The 14,239-nt window shown below is 51.4% G+C and overlaps 1 protein-coding gene across 6 annotated transcripts in view; it reads left to right on the forward strand.

Annotated features, from left to right (window-relative positions):
* The window catches only part of GOLGA3 (golgin A3), a 51,254-nt gene that overhangs the window by 10,268 nt on the left and 26,747 nt on the right, over nt 1-14,239 (forward strand). For 5 of the 6 annotated variants that reach the window (XM_058424573.1, XM_032168211.2, XM_058424574.1 and 2 more), the window contains 6 exons: nt 330-602; nt 3,707-3,819; nt 8,012-8,670; nt 9,212-9,323; nt 11,053-11,359; nt 13,946-14,148. In XM_058424573.1, the coding sequence (XP_058280556.1) occupies nt 330-602; nt 3,707-3,819; nt 8,012-8,670; nt 9,212-9,323; nt 11,053-11,359; nt 13,946-14,148 (1,667 nt within the window). The remainder of the gene's footprint in view (nt 1-329; nt 603-3,706; nt 3,820-8,011; nt 8,671-9,211; nt 9,324-11,052; nt 11,360-13,945; nt 14,149-14,239) is intronic. The other variant, XM_058424577.1, reaches the window with a different exon arrangement.

The following is a 14,239-nucleotide window of genomic DNA, read 5'->3' on the forward strand; positions in this document are numbered from 1 at the left end:
CCTTAGAGTGTGGGGGAGTGGAGGGTGGGTTCACCTTAGAGTGTGGAGGAGTGGAGGGCGGGTTCACCTTAGAGTGTGGAGGCGCGGAGGGCAGGTTCACCTTACAGGGAGGACGTGGACACCAGAGGGGCTGTGGGCCTTATCCTGGCCACCCCGCCTGTGGGACGGGGCCCGTGGGCTGTTCCTCTCAGAGTGAAGCCTTTGTGGGATGAGAAAGTGCCGTGCTCATGAGTCTGGATCCTCTTCTCTCCTACTCCAGCTGCGTGTCTGAAAAGCGACGTCACCTTGTTGTTAAAGCCATGGTGCTCCAGCGTGCTCTGTCTTTCCAGGTGCCGAGGTAAACAGAGCTTCCACGGAAGGAGAAAGCCCGGATGGACCTGGCCAGGGAGGCCTCTGTCAGAACGGGCCAATGCCACCCTTCCCAGACCCTCCGTCATCTCTCGATCCCACCACAAGCCCAGTGGGCCCTGATGCCTCTCCAGGTGTGGCTGGTTTCCATGACAACCTAAGGAAGTCTCAGGGAACTAGTGCTGAGGGCAGTGTTAGAAAAGAAGCTTTGCAGTCTCTCAGACTCAGTCTTCCTATGCAAGAAACGCAACTGTGTAAGCATCCGTTACCCCGCTTTTCCCACCCTCCACGTCCGCGTCGCTCAGCCCCTTGGGAGCAGGTGCCCTGCGCACTCGCTGTCTGAGCTGTTGTGTGCCTGTGCCTGCCGTGTGCCATTCGAGTCCCACGTGGGGCTGTGTGTTTAGCAAGGAGAGCTTCAAGTTAGAGAGTGAAGATGCAGTTGGAGTCAAGGCTCTGCTACGGTCTGACTGGCAGCGGTGCTGACGCTTTTGCATTAAGGGCCAGCCTGCATGTCCTGTGTCACCCAGGTGCTTGGTAAGCAGACCATGGGCATCCAGTCTGTTTTTTTTTTTGTTTTTTTTGTTTTTTTTTGAGACAGAGTCTCGCTCTTTCGCCCAGGCCGGACTGCGGTGGCGCTATCTTGGCTCACTGCAAGCTCTGCTTCCCAGGTTCACGCCATTCTCCTGCCTCAGCCTCCTGAGTAGCTGGGACTACAGGCGCCCGCCACCACGCCCGGCTAATTTTTTGTATTTTTAGTAGAGACGGAGTTTCACCGTGTTAGCCAAGATGGTGTTGATCTCCTGATCTCGTGATCCACCCACCTCGGCTTCCCAAAGTGCTGGGATTACAGGTGTGAGCCACTGCGCCTGGCCTGTTTTGTTTTTTAATTAGAGTCGGGATCTTGCTCCGTCGCTCAGGCTGGAGTCCAGTGGCAGAGTCAGAGCTTACTGCAGCCTCTGTCTCCCAGGTTCAAGGGATCTTCCTGCCTCTGCCGTCAAGTAGCTGGGACCACAGGTGCATGCCACCACACCTGGCTAATTTTAATTTTTTTTTTTATAGAAATGGGGTCTCACCATGTTTCCCAGGCTGGTCTTGAACTCCTGGGCTCAAGTGATTGTCATACTCGGCCTCCCAAAATGCTGGGATTATAGGCATGAGCCACTGTGCCTGGCCTGCATATATTTTTAAAAATTTCTTAAAACTAAATAACAACAAAAAACCCCAAATTACTGAAATCAGACTGCGTTTCACATGTGTTTATTTGAAACAATTCTGAAAACTCACTGCCAGCATTTAAGTTAAGAAGTAGCGTGTAAAAAAGTCTAGATTCCTGATTTTTTTCAACTTAGTTTATTTACGTTTGGGGTCCTAAAGTTACAGGTGTGTGAGCTCTGGCCCAGGTGCCTGTGTGGCAGCAGTGCTGGGTCTGTGAGCACGCCTTTGCGGGATGCCCCTGGTCACCTGTTCCTGCCGGCACCTAGCCCTGAGCCTATCTCCTGCGTCAGTGTTTGGTTGAAACCCTGCTTATTTTGCCGACTTATATAAATATCTGCCTGATGGCTATAGGCCTGAATTTGCCACTTACGGTCTAGCCATCTGGACCACTTTCCCTTGTGAAAAGGACTAGAGATCTTTTCAGTGATAAAATGTATAAACTAATAATGGTACATTTACAGTGTAATTCTTGGTGACTGCTCAGATGTTAGGGATTACTTAGGACAGTAGCCGCTCATCTCCTCAGCATCCACGTGTAAGGAGGGTGCCATGTGTAAAGCATTGCTGTGTGATTTCGCTTTCCTAGTCTGGTTGGCAACCAGGCCATCGGGCTGTGTCTGCTGATGGCTTAGGAAGGACGAGGCCACACACTCAGCCCTGGGAAGTGGAGCCCTGGGTTTGTAAACTATAACATGTTGGCACGTACCATGCACACCTTTCATCACCCACAATGAAGGGTCTGGGTTTTAGATATTTTAAATTCTGGTTTTGGCTTAAAAGTTGTAAATTTTCCCCTCCTGTCCCGGAGCATGACCTCGGATTGGAGTCTCGTCTGTCTAGAAGCTGAGGTAACCCGCCCCCAGCCCTGGAGGGCGGAGCCTGTGCAGCATTTACTCTGCAGTGAGGCCTGGCGCCAGGCTTCAGCCGTTTGAGTATCGCCAGAGCCTTATCGTAATGTGACTTGTTACTGCGGGAGCTGAGATGAGCTGTGTGTCAAAGCGGACCCCAAATGTAACTGAGCAAAGAAATGCACTCGAGGTCTCGTGACCCCACGACGGCTGAGCTCCTGTGGCTGGGTACTGCCTGTAACTCCACGTTGCCGGCTTTTCACGTGCTCCTCCCAGCAGGGTCATGAGAACCTGCTGTGAAGCCAGGGCAAGTTGCAGCGTGGTGAGAGCTGAGCCTGCCTCCTAGTGCTCAGCACGGTCCAGCTTTGAACCCCGTTCTTTCTGTTGTTAAAAGGCAGTTGCTGCCGGGCACAGTGGCTCATACCCATAATCCCAGCACTTTGAGAGGCCGAGGTGGGCAGATCACCTCAGGTCGGGAGTTGGAGACCGGCCTGACCAACATGGAGAAACCTTGTCTCTACTAAAAATACAAAAGTAGTCAGGCGTGGTGTTGCATGCCTGTAACCCCAACTACTCGGGAGGCTAGGGCAGGAGAATCGCTTGAACCCAGGAGGCAAAGGTTGCATGCAGTGAGCCAAGATCACACCATTGCACTCCAGCCTGGGCAACAAGAACGAAACTCTGTCTCAAAAAATAAAAGGCCGGGCGCAGTGGCTCACGCCTGTAATCCCAGCACTTTGGGAGGCCGAAGTGGGTGGATCATGAGGTCAGGAGATTGAGACCATCCTGGCTAACATGGCGAAACCCCGTCTCTACTAAAAATAACAAAAAATTAGCCCGGCCTGGTGGCAGGCGCCTATAGTCCCAGCTACCAGAGAGGCTGAGGCAGGAGAATGGCGTGAACCTGGGAGGCGGAGGTTGCAGTGAACCGAGATCACGCCACTGCACTCCAGCCTGGGTGACAGACTGAGACTCCATCTCAAAAAAAAAAAAGGCACTTGCTGCCGTTTCCTGTTTTACCAGGGGAATGCCCCAGGCAGGGTGTACTCTTCATGGGATCACAGACCCAGTGCCTGGCCACTGTGTCTCCTGTGAGGTAGATCCCGCCTGTGGTCAGTGTGCAGGGCTCACAGTTCTGTCTTGATCTAGAAATTGTCCTTCCAAACAAGATGGCTGTGCATTGTTTAGGTGTAAAATATATGGGTAATTAAGTACAAAATGACCAAGTTCTTGTGCCTGATTGTTCTGCGTCCTGGCATTTTATGAGTTTCCAAATTGCCATTTTCCCACTGCAGGCTCTACAGATTCTCCCCTGCCCCTAGAGAAGGAGGAGCAGGTCCGACTTCAGGCTCGGAAGTGGCTGGAAGAGCAGCTCAAACAGTACAGGGTGAAGCGCCAGCAGGAGAGGGTGAGTCTCCCTGTCCCGAACAAGCTCATGGAAAGCTTCCTGTGCTAGAGACAACTATTGGTCCCACATAACCCGGGGACCCGCCATTGGCTTCTCTGAGCTGCCATGGGCTCAGGGGCCTTCTTTTGCAACAAGCACATTTTATTTCTAAATCTACCAATTGAAAAGCAAAGAAGGCAAACACAGGTGACCTCAGAGATACTGTGGGTTCAGTTCTGGACCACCACAAAAATGTAAACATTGCAATAAAGCAAGTCCTACAACGTTTTTGGTTTCCTAGCGCATAAAGAAGTTACGTGTATGCACTACTGTCATTTACTAAGTGTGCAGCAGCACTGTGTCTAAATAAAAGTGATGTATCCACATTAATTTGAAAATGCTTTATTACTAAAAAATGCTAACGATCATCTGAGCCTTCAGCAAGTCGTAATCTCTTTGCTGTTGGAACATCTTGCCTCAAGTTTGATGGCTGCTGACTGATCAGGGTGGTGGTTGCTGAAGGTTGGGCTGTGGTAATTTCTTAAAACCGCACTAAAGTTTACCATCTCTTACAAAAGATATCTCTGTAACATGTGGTGCTATTTGATGGCATTTTACCCATTCAGGTTTTATCCTGAGATTGCAGCAATTCAGTCCCATCTTCAGGCTCCACTTCTCATTCTAGTTCTCTTGCTGTTTCCACCACATCTGCAGTCACATTCTCCACAGAAGTATTGAATCCCTCAAAGTTGTCTATGAGGGTAGAGATCAGCTTCTTCCACACTCTGTTGATGTTGGTATTTTGACCCCTCCACCCAGGAATCATGAGTGTTTTTAATGGCATCTAGAATGGTGAATCCTTTCCAGAAGGTTTTCAGTTTACTTTGCCCAGATCCGTGAGAGGAATCACTATGACTATGGCAGTTGTACCCTTACAAAAGGTATTTCTTAAGTAATAAGACTTGAAAGTCAAAACTAGTCCTTGATCCATGGGCTGCAGAAGGGAGGTTGTGTCCGCAGGCAGGAAAGCAACATTCACCTCCTTGTACATCTCCCATCAGAGCTCTTAGGTGATCTGGCGTATTGTCAATGAGCAGTTTTATATATATTATATATATATATATAAAACTATATATATACAATATATATTATATATATAATATATATACACACACACACATACACACATACATATACATATGTGTATATATATATGTGTGTGTGTGTGTGTATATATATATGTATTTTGAGACAGAATCTCGCTTTGTCACCCAAGCAGGTGTGTAGTGGTGCAATCTTGGCCCACTGCAACCTCCGTCTCCTGAGTTCAAGCAATTCTCCAGCCTCAGCCTCCCGAGTAACTGGGATTAAAAGCACGTGCCACCATGCCCAGCTACTTTTTATTTATTTATTTATTTATTTATTTATTTATTTATTTATTTATTTATTTTTTGAGAGACAGAGTCTCACTCTATTGCCCAGGCTGGAGCGATCTCACTTCACTGCAACCTCCACCTCCCGAGTTCCAGTGATTCTCCTGCCTCAGCCTCCTGAGCAGCTGGGACTACAGGCACCCGCCACTGCACCCAGCCTGTGTCATGTTTCAAAAGGATCTCTTCAGTAGAAGATGATCAATAAAATCACCAGCGTGTTCTTATACCTTTAAGGTTATGTTTTTAAATACTTTAATCTGGCTGGGTGCAGTGGCTCACACCTATAATCCCAGCACTGTGGAAGGGTGGGGCAGGCGGATTGCTTGAGGTCAGGAGTTTGAGACCAGCCTGGCCAACATGGAGAAACCCCATCTCTACTAAAAATACAAAAAATTAGCCGGATGTGGTGGCACACCCCTGTAGTCCTAGCTACTCAGGAGGCTCTGACAGGAGAATCGCTTGAACCCAGGAGGCGGAGGTTGCAGTGAGCCAAGATCGCAGCCTGGGTCTATCTCTAAATAAAAAATAAAAATGCGAGTATGAAAAATCAAGAGTTTTCCTAACAGTTATAAGATTAGTGGGAAATGTAACATTTATAACAACAGAAAGGATAAACGGAGAAGTAAGTTAGAATGGCCTCAGAGGGCCTGCGTTCTAGGTGGGGGTGGGGTAGCTGCTCTTTTGAGGGGCGTGCATGTAGGGTCCAGCCCCACAGGGTCGGTAGGTTTCTCCCTGTGTGCGGAGACGAGAGAGTGTAGAAATAAAGGCACAAGACAGAGATAAAAGACAGCTGGGCCCAGGGGGCCACTACCACCAAGACGCGGAGACTGGTAATGGCCCCGAATGTCTGGCCACGCTGTTATTCATTGGATACAAAGCAAAAGGGGCAAGGTAAAGAGTGTTCAAGTCATCTCCAATGATAGGTAAAGTCACGTGGGTCACGTGTCCACTGGACAGGGGGCCCTTCCCTGCCTGGCAGCCAAGGCAGAGAGAGAGAGGGGGAGAGAGAGAGAGAGCTTACACCATTATTTCTGCATATCAGAGACTTTTAGTACTTTCACTAATTTTGCTACTTTTATCTAAAAGGCAGAGCCAGGTGTACAGGATGGAACATGAAGGCGGACTAGGAGCGTGACCACTGAAGCACATTATCATGGGGAGACGGTTAGGCCTCTGGATAACTGTGGGCGGGCCTGACTGATGTCACGCCCTCCACAAGAGGTGGAGGAGCAGAGTCTTCTCTAAACTCCCCCGGGGAAAGGGAGACTCTCTTTCCCGGTCTGCTAAGTAGTGGGTGTTTTTCCTTGACACTGAGGCTACCGCTAGACCACTGTCCGCCTGGCAACGGGCGTCTTCCCAGACACTGGCGTCACCGCTAGACCAAGGAGCCCTCTGGTGGCCCTGTCTGGGCATAACAGAAGGCTCGCACTCTTGTCTTCTGGTCACTTCTCACTGTGTCTCCTCAGCTCCTATCTCTGTATGGCCTGGTTTTTCCTAGGTTATGATTACAGAGCGAGGATTATTATAATATTGGAATAAAGAGTAATTGCTACCAACTAATGATTAATGATATTCATAATATAATCATGTCTATGATCTATATCTAGTATAACTATTCTTTTTTTTTTTTTTTTTTTGAGACAGAGTCTCGCTCTGTCGCCCAGGCTGGAGTGCAGTGGTGCGATCTCGGCTCACTGCAAGCTCCGCCTGCCGGGTTTACGCCATTCTCCTGCCTCAGCTTCCCGAGTAGCTGGGACTACAGGCGCCCGCCACCACGCCCGACTAATTTTTTGTTTTTTAGTACAGACGGGGTTTCACCGTGTTAGCCAGGATGGTCTCGATCTCCTGACCTTGTGATCCGCCCTCCTCGGCCTCCCAAAGTGCTGGGATTACAGACGTGAGCCACCGTGCCCAGCCTATATCTAGTATAACTATTCTTATTTTATATATTTTATTATACTGGAACAGCTCGTGCCCTCAGGCTCTTGCCTCGGCACCTGGGTGGCTTGCCGCCCACACGTGCAAGCAGATGTGGGCAGACAGAGGAAATTATAGATTTGAGGTGGTTATAGTTCAACAGAATGTTCTTCCTTTTTGAAGAAATTTTTTTTTTTTAATTTTTATTTTTTGGAGACGGTCTCACTCTGTCACCCAGGCTGGAGTGCAGTGGCATGATCTCGGCTCATTACAACCTCCGCCTCATGGGTTCAAGCGATTTTCCTGCCTCATCCTCCCAAGTAGCTGAGATTACAGGTGTGTGCCACCATGCCTGGCTCATTTTTTTTGTATTTTTAGTAGAGACGGGGGTTTCAACATGTTGGCCAGCCTGGTCTTGAACTCCTGACCTCAAATGATCGGCCCACCTCAGCCTCCCAAAGTGTTGGGATTACAGGTGTGAGCCACCGCACCCGGCCTTGAAGAAAATTTCTATGTTTATCCAAAAAAATAAACTGGAGAGTAGCCAGGAAAGTTCTGTTGAGGAAGTCTGATGAGGAGGTACTTGCTGGGAGGTGTTTTAAACGTGTTGAGGTCACAGTCACTGAAGAGTGTGCTTTAGACCAGAGGTGGTCATGCTGGTCACTGGAGTAGGGCCTTGCAGCAGTGAGACCACCGAGGATCGGAGGCCTGGCTGCACCCTGTGTGGTGAGGGCCTGGGGAGGTGGTGCTCTCTGGTTGTCAGCGGAGGGAGTAGTAATCGGTGCCACCTTTCTGAATGGCAATTTTAAGAATGCTGCTTGTGGATTTTAAATGTAATTTTTGTACTTTTGTTTTCTTCTCAGTCCAGTCAACCTGCAACCAAAACGAGACTTTTTAGCACGCTTGATCCTGAGCTCATGTTAAACCCAGAAAACTTACCAAGGGCCAGTACCCTGGCTATGACAAAAGAATATTCCTTCCTGCGCACCAGTGTCCCTCGGGGGCCGAAGGTGGGCAGCCTGGGGCTTCCGGCACATCCTAGGGAGAAAAAAAGTTCCAAATCAAGCAAAATCCGGTCTCTGGCCGATTACAGAACTGAAGATTCAAATGCTGGGAATTCCGGGGGAAATGTCCCGGCTCCCGATTCTACCAAGGGTTCCCTGAAGCAGAACAGAAGCAGCGCGGCGTCCGTCGTGTCTGAGATCAGCCTGTCCCCCGACACTGACGACCGTCTGGAGAACACCTCCCTGGCTGGAGACAGCGTGTCTGAGGTGGATGGAAATGACAGCGACAGCTCATCGTACAGCAGCGCCTCCACCCGAGGGACCTATGGCGTTCTGTCGAAGACGGTGGGCACGCAGGACACCCCCTATATGGTCAACGGCCAGGAGATTCCTGCGGATACCTTGGGCCAGTTCCCCTCGATTAAGGACGTCCTCCAGGCCGCAGCCGCTGAGCACCAAGACCAGGGGCAGGAGGTCAACGGGGAGGTGCGGAGTCGGAGAGACAGCATCTGCAGCAGGTGGTGGGGACAGCAGAGGTGGGCGGCGCGGGTGGAGGTGGGCGGGGTGGGTGGGGCCGGGGGGGGCGGGGCGGGCGGAGGGGGGCGGGGCGGGCGGAGGGCCTGGCCTTAGAGGGTGCTTCCCAGGCCCAGTGCTCTCTGCACTGGAACAGGCAATACACAGCTTTTCTTCCTGATTCTATCCTTAGTCTTGACATGAACATTTCATTCATAACAAGTCTGCTGCTTTTTAAGCAGTAGAATTAGATCTAATCAGCAATCGTCTGTGTTATTAAAATATCCAGTCTCCCGTTGACATAGACTTGTCGCTAAGCTGCACGACACTTGCATGTCTCATGTTTCCATAACAGTTCCCACTGTGTGAGGTGCCGACTGTTGGCAGGAATGTTCATGCAAGCCTTAGCTCTCTACTTAAATCTCTTACTTAATTTTTAAAAATTAAGAGAGAGCAGCAGGGGTGTGTGGAATTTGGAGAATGTGGAGGAGTGTGAAGGAAAATAAGGATGGCTCGCACAGGCCTAACCCGTGCCTTTGTCCCCAGCGTGTCCTTGGAGAGCTCTGCAGCAGAAACACAGGAGGAGATGCTGCAGGTGCTCAAAGAGAAAATGCGACTCGAAGGACAGCTGGAAGCCTTGTCACTGGAGGCGAGTCAGGTAACGGACGTTCGACTGACGTCTTAGCGTGTGGCGAAGTCGGAAAGCAAGTGTGGCTCCTCTGTTGGGTACAAGGTTTCACAGATGTGGTTGGGATTCAGCCGCGGCAGCATGTGTGGCAGCTGAGTGTTCTGCATCTTTACGTTTTTTTGTCTACTCGTCAGCCTTAGAAAGAGGTGTGAGTTTTCTGCCTCATCATGCATGGGTCCGTTTCTCCCTGCATCTCTGCCAGAATATTTCCTAGATGTTAGGTGTCTCACAGTCCGTAAGAGTCAAATTCTTTTGGTGGGTTGCAGCTTTTTCTGGCATCGTGAACGTTTTTTCTTTGTAGGGGTTTCTGCTTTTTCTGATACTAGTTTTGCTATATGAGAAAAAGCTGCACACGCTGGCTTGGTTAGCATGTGCCAGAAACATCATTTTCCATCCCTTATTTCAGCTCTCCTTTGTCATTTTGTTGTATGCACTTTATCCATAGTGAAGAGCTAGGTATTTCTCTTCTGTCAACAGTTTAGTAAATCTGTTCAGTGGGGTTCACCTGTCCACTTCTGGCGTGGGAGCATGAGAATGTACCCAGGCCCTGAGGTGACAGAGCTGAGGGAGCCTCCTGTGGTGATCGAGGCCGCAGAGCAGGGCCGGAGCTGCTCATAGTGCCAGGAGCTTGGCTTACTAAATGCACGCCTCATGTCGAAGATGGTTTTCTCATACAACGTGGTCCTTGGACACAGACCAACCAGTTTGTGACACCTAAAGCTGTGTCTACAGAAGAGGTGATTTCAGCTGTTTTGAGGCTAATTCTGGTTGTATGGTCGTTGCTTCTCCAGTGTTACAGAGTGAGCCTCCCACCGTCGGATGCATTTCCCTTCTTCTGTGTAGCCACTCTCTCGAGCGGTGGCTTTGCTGTCACTGCACTTTGTCTTCTTATCCTCCTGGGATCACTGATTGGTCCTTCGGTCGCGTCCACACCAAGATTGAGAGGGTTGTTTCAGGTGTGGTGGTTGCTGGCCCCTTGCTCTAGGGTCTCCTGGAGTTTGTGGAGTTCCTCAATTGCTTTGGGTGTTTGTTGTCTTGGCGATGTGTGAACTGGATCCCCGCCCCTGTCGGCCTTAGCGTGGGGGCAGGGGGTGGGGCCATTTCCTCTAGCGATTATCTGCTCCTGGGGCCACACAGCACTGCCCTGGCCACTCAGGACTGTGCTGTGTCCCATGGCTCTGGCTGGAGCCACACTTAGGAGGCAGCCGCTTTTCCCTGCCTGCATTTTTTGCCCATTTCCCCGCAGATCCGAATCCGCTTTTAATCTTTCAGGGGTCCCTCTACACGTCTGGCATTCTGTGTGTGTGCACCCATGTACACCTTTGGTGTTTTGAACACGTTTCCAGTGTCCTCGCAGGAGACGGGTGCTTCCCCAGCCCTGCCCTAGCACTGCCCTGTGCAGGTGCAATTGGGCCCAGAACCAGTGCAGGCTCCGTGTGCATCCTGGGCCTGTTTGGGAAGTCGCCTTTTTCTGGGACAGCTGTGCTGGGAGAGCGCCTGGGGGTCTTGGGGCTCCCTGTCAGGCCCTGGGAGAGCACCTCGGGGTCTCGGGGCCCCCTGTCAGGCCCTGGGAGAGCACCTGGGGGTCTCGGGGTCCCCTGTCAGGCCCTGACTGACTCGCCGGTTGTGTTCCTGTTAATACACTGGATGGAAGTGACTCGTTTTCTGAAAGTCGTTGTGGTTGTTGGGATCTTTTCAGGCACTTAAAGAGAAGGCTGAGCTGCAGGCCCAGCTGGCCGCCCTCAGCACGAAGCTGCAGGCGCAGGTGGAGTGCAGCCACAGCAGCCAGCAGCGGCAGGATTCACTGAGCTCGGAGGTGGACACTTTGAAGCAGTCATGCTGGGACCTGGAGCGAGCCATGACCGACCTGCAGAACATGCTGGAGGCAAAAAATGCCAGCCTGGCGTCGTCCAACAACGACTTGCAGGTGGCTGAGGAGCAGTACCAGAGGCTCATGGCCAAGGTAGAGGACATGCAGAGGAGCATGCTCAGCAAGGACAACACAGGTGAGGCCGCCCTGGCCACGCCCTCCCCCTCCCTGACTGGTCCTTGCTGCTCCTTCCTCCTTCCCTGACTGGTCCCCACCACGCCCTCCTCCCTGGTGCTGACAGCTCTGTCGGCATATGATTGTGCCTGTGAGGGTTGCATTGGTTTATAATTTACACATAAGGAGGCTGCTTTTCTAAAGGAAATACAATTTTTAGTTGAACTTGTGGAATTGTGTACATTTTTGCGTGCACATCCAGGGGAATGAATTAGGTCTTGGAGATTGACCTTGGACCCTGGACTATCTGCGGTGATCATTTCCACGCATTCTGCCTCAAAAATCCAGTGTTATTTGGGAGTGTAGAGCTGCCCACTTATTCCACAGAATTGCAGATTCCATTTAAAATATTCAAGAACAGCTCCTTGACTGTCCATCTGGCAACCTTTTCTCCCTGGATGCAGTGCGTCGGTCCAGCTGCCTCCCTGTAGGGCTGGCCCAGAGAGTACAAGTAGGGCAGTGGATCGCGGAAACCGCGGCGGGCTTCCATGTGGCTTGGCAGCACGCCTTCCGCCCCCTCGGTCCCCGCCCGGGCCAGTCCCGGAGCTCATACTCCAGTGCCCAGCAGGCACGGAGAAGACTCTGGTTGGCCTGCTCAGAGCAAGCGTGAACAGGAGTGGGAAGGAGAGGGCGAAGCAGGGTGGGAAGATTGAAGACAAAGCCCGAGGGTGTAGAGTGACCCGGGTCCAGAGTCCTCCCAGGGAGGCCGCTTGGTGGGCTCATGTCTCAGGACTTGGGATCGCCTGAGCGAGGGGGCCCTGGTGCAGCTGCCGTGAGGGCCGACTCCACGTGAGCCGGTCCGTCCATGAGGCTGTGAGACTGGGTCTTGGATCTGACGACACAGAGGAAGGTGACAAGCTGGCATCACAGAGGCTGCGTTCTAATACTGGGAAAGAGAAAGCCGGCTGAGAGGCAGTAGTACTCTCGTAATTGTTTTGTATTTTAGTCCTTGAGCATTTCGTGATACCCAATCCCTTAGGAAAACCATGAAACCCAAAAAGTTCTCAACACTAAAGTAGTTTGGGGCCCTGTGGTTCGCCACGCTTCACTTGACCAGTGATCGGGGGGTGGCAAAACCAACCTGAACTTTGGTGAGGCTGCCCAGTCCTGACCAGTGGGTTTACGTTGGAATCAGCCACACAGATAGCCTTGCTGTTTGTTGATGGCTGGTAGACATCGTTGGGTCGAAGACAGAGCCTCGGCGTCCATGACAGTTTTCACAGATTTCCTAAGTGTGAATTTGCCGACTTGATTAAATTTGAACCCCAAACTCAGTATTCGTGGACACGTGTGGAGCAGCAGAGCACGTGAGTCATCCTGGGCGCCCGCTGAGGAGGACGGGATGCTCTGCCTGGCCACAGGCAGGAGTTCTTTCCAGGGCCATGTTTACATTTTTGTGCTTTTGGGAGTAATTTTGTGGTTAAAGATGGCCCCAAACACTGTCTAGTGTTTTTTGTTGTCGTTGTTGTTTTGTTGTGTTTTTGAGACGGAGTTTCACTCTTGTTGCCCAGGCTGGAGTGCAATGGCGGTATCTTGACTCACCACAACCTCCGCCTCCCAGGTTCAAGCGATTCTCCTGCCTCAGCCTCCCTAGTAGCTGGTATTACAGGCGTCTGCCACCACGCCCAGCTAATTTTGTATTTTTATTAGAGACGGGGTTTCTCCATGTTGGCCAGGCTGGTCTCGAACTCCCGACCTCAGGTGATCCGCCCGCCTCGGCCTCCCAAAGTGCTGGGATTACAGGCATGAGCCACTGTGCCCGGCCAACACTGTCTAGTGTTTTTAAACACAGAGAGGATGTGAGGTGTTTCATGGAGAAGATGTACTTCATTTTCTTCTTTTGGTTTATTTTTTCAATTCATCCTGTTTCTATTTTTTTAAATTTTATTTTTGTTTTTAAAAATTCATTTGTCTTTGAGATGGGTTGCTCTGTTGCCTAAGCTGGAGTGCAGCGGTGCAGTTGTGGCTCCCTGCAGCCTCAAACTCCTGGGCTCATGGGATCCGCCCGCCTCAGCCTCCCAAGTGGCTGGGACCACAGGTGCATGCCACCCCGCCTGGCTAATTTTTTTTTTGGTGGGGGGGATCTCGCTGTGTTGTCCAGGCTGGTCTGGATCTCCTGGGCATGCACCCCTGTGCCCCTTGCACCCCCGTGCCCGGCCAGTGTTATTTCCTAGAGAATCTTTGCTCAGGCTTGTTGGCCGAGTTGCCGTTGGCCGTGAGCTCAGTGTGAGTGAATCGACGCTGTGTATTGAATCGGTGTCGTAAATGGAAACACTGAACAGAAGTTATGTATTGATGAGCTGGTGAAGATGCTGTGAGCAGAGGCCTGCAGGAACCTCACCCTGCATTTCTGCCAGGAGCAGCATCTCTCAGCGCCCGCTAATGCCGTGTTCACGGCGACTTCATGGCGTCAACTACGTGGAATAACCGGAACTGACTCTTTCTTGGTCTCCCCTGAGAGTCCCGCCTTGTGTCCCGCACGTGCGGAGCTGCGGACTCCCCCCGTTGGCTGTCGCTGGCCTGAGCCACTGTGCTTGCCCCATTTCAGTGCACGACCTGCGACAGCAGATGACAGCCTTGCAGAGCCAGCTTCAGCAGGTGCAGCTGGAGCGGGCGACGCTGACCAGCAAGCTGAAGGCGTCGCAGGCGGAGATCTCGTCCCTGCAGAGTGTCCGGCAGTGGTACCAGCAGCAGCTTGCCCTGGCACAGGAGGCCCGCGTCAGGCTGCAGGGTGAGATGGCCCACATCCAGGTACGGCCCCCGTCTACCTTCCAGGGCAGGCCACGCTTCTTGTCTTCGTGTAGAATGGTGCTTTTTCTGAAGATTTTTCTGTTTTTAGAGT

This window comes from Hylobates moloch, unplaced genomic scaffold (assembly GCF_009828535.3).
Source record: "Hylobates moloch isolate HMO894 unplaced genomic scaffold, HMol_V3 SCAFFOLD_12, whole genome shotgun sequence".
Lineage (NCBI taxonomy): Eukaryota > Metazoa > Chordata > Mammalia > Primates > Hylobatidae > Hylobates > Hylobates moloch.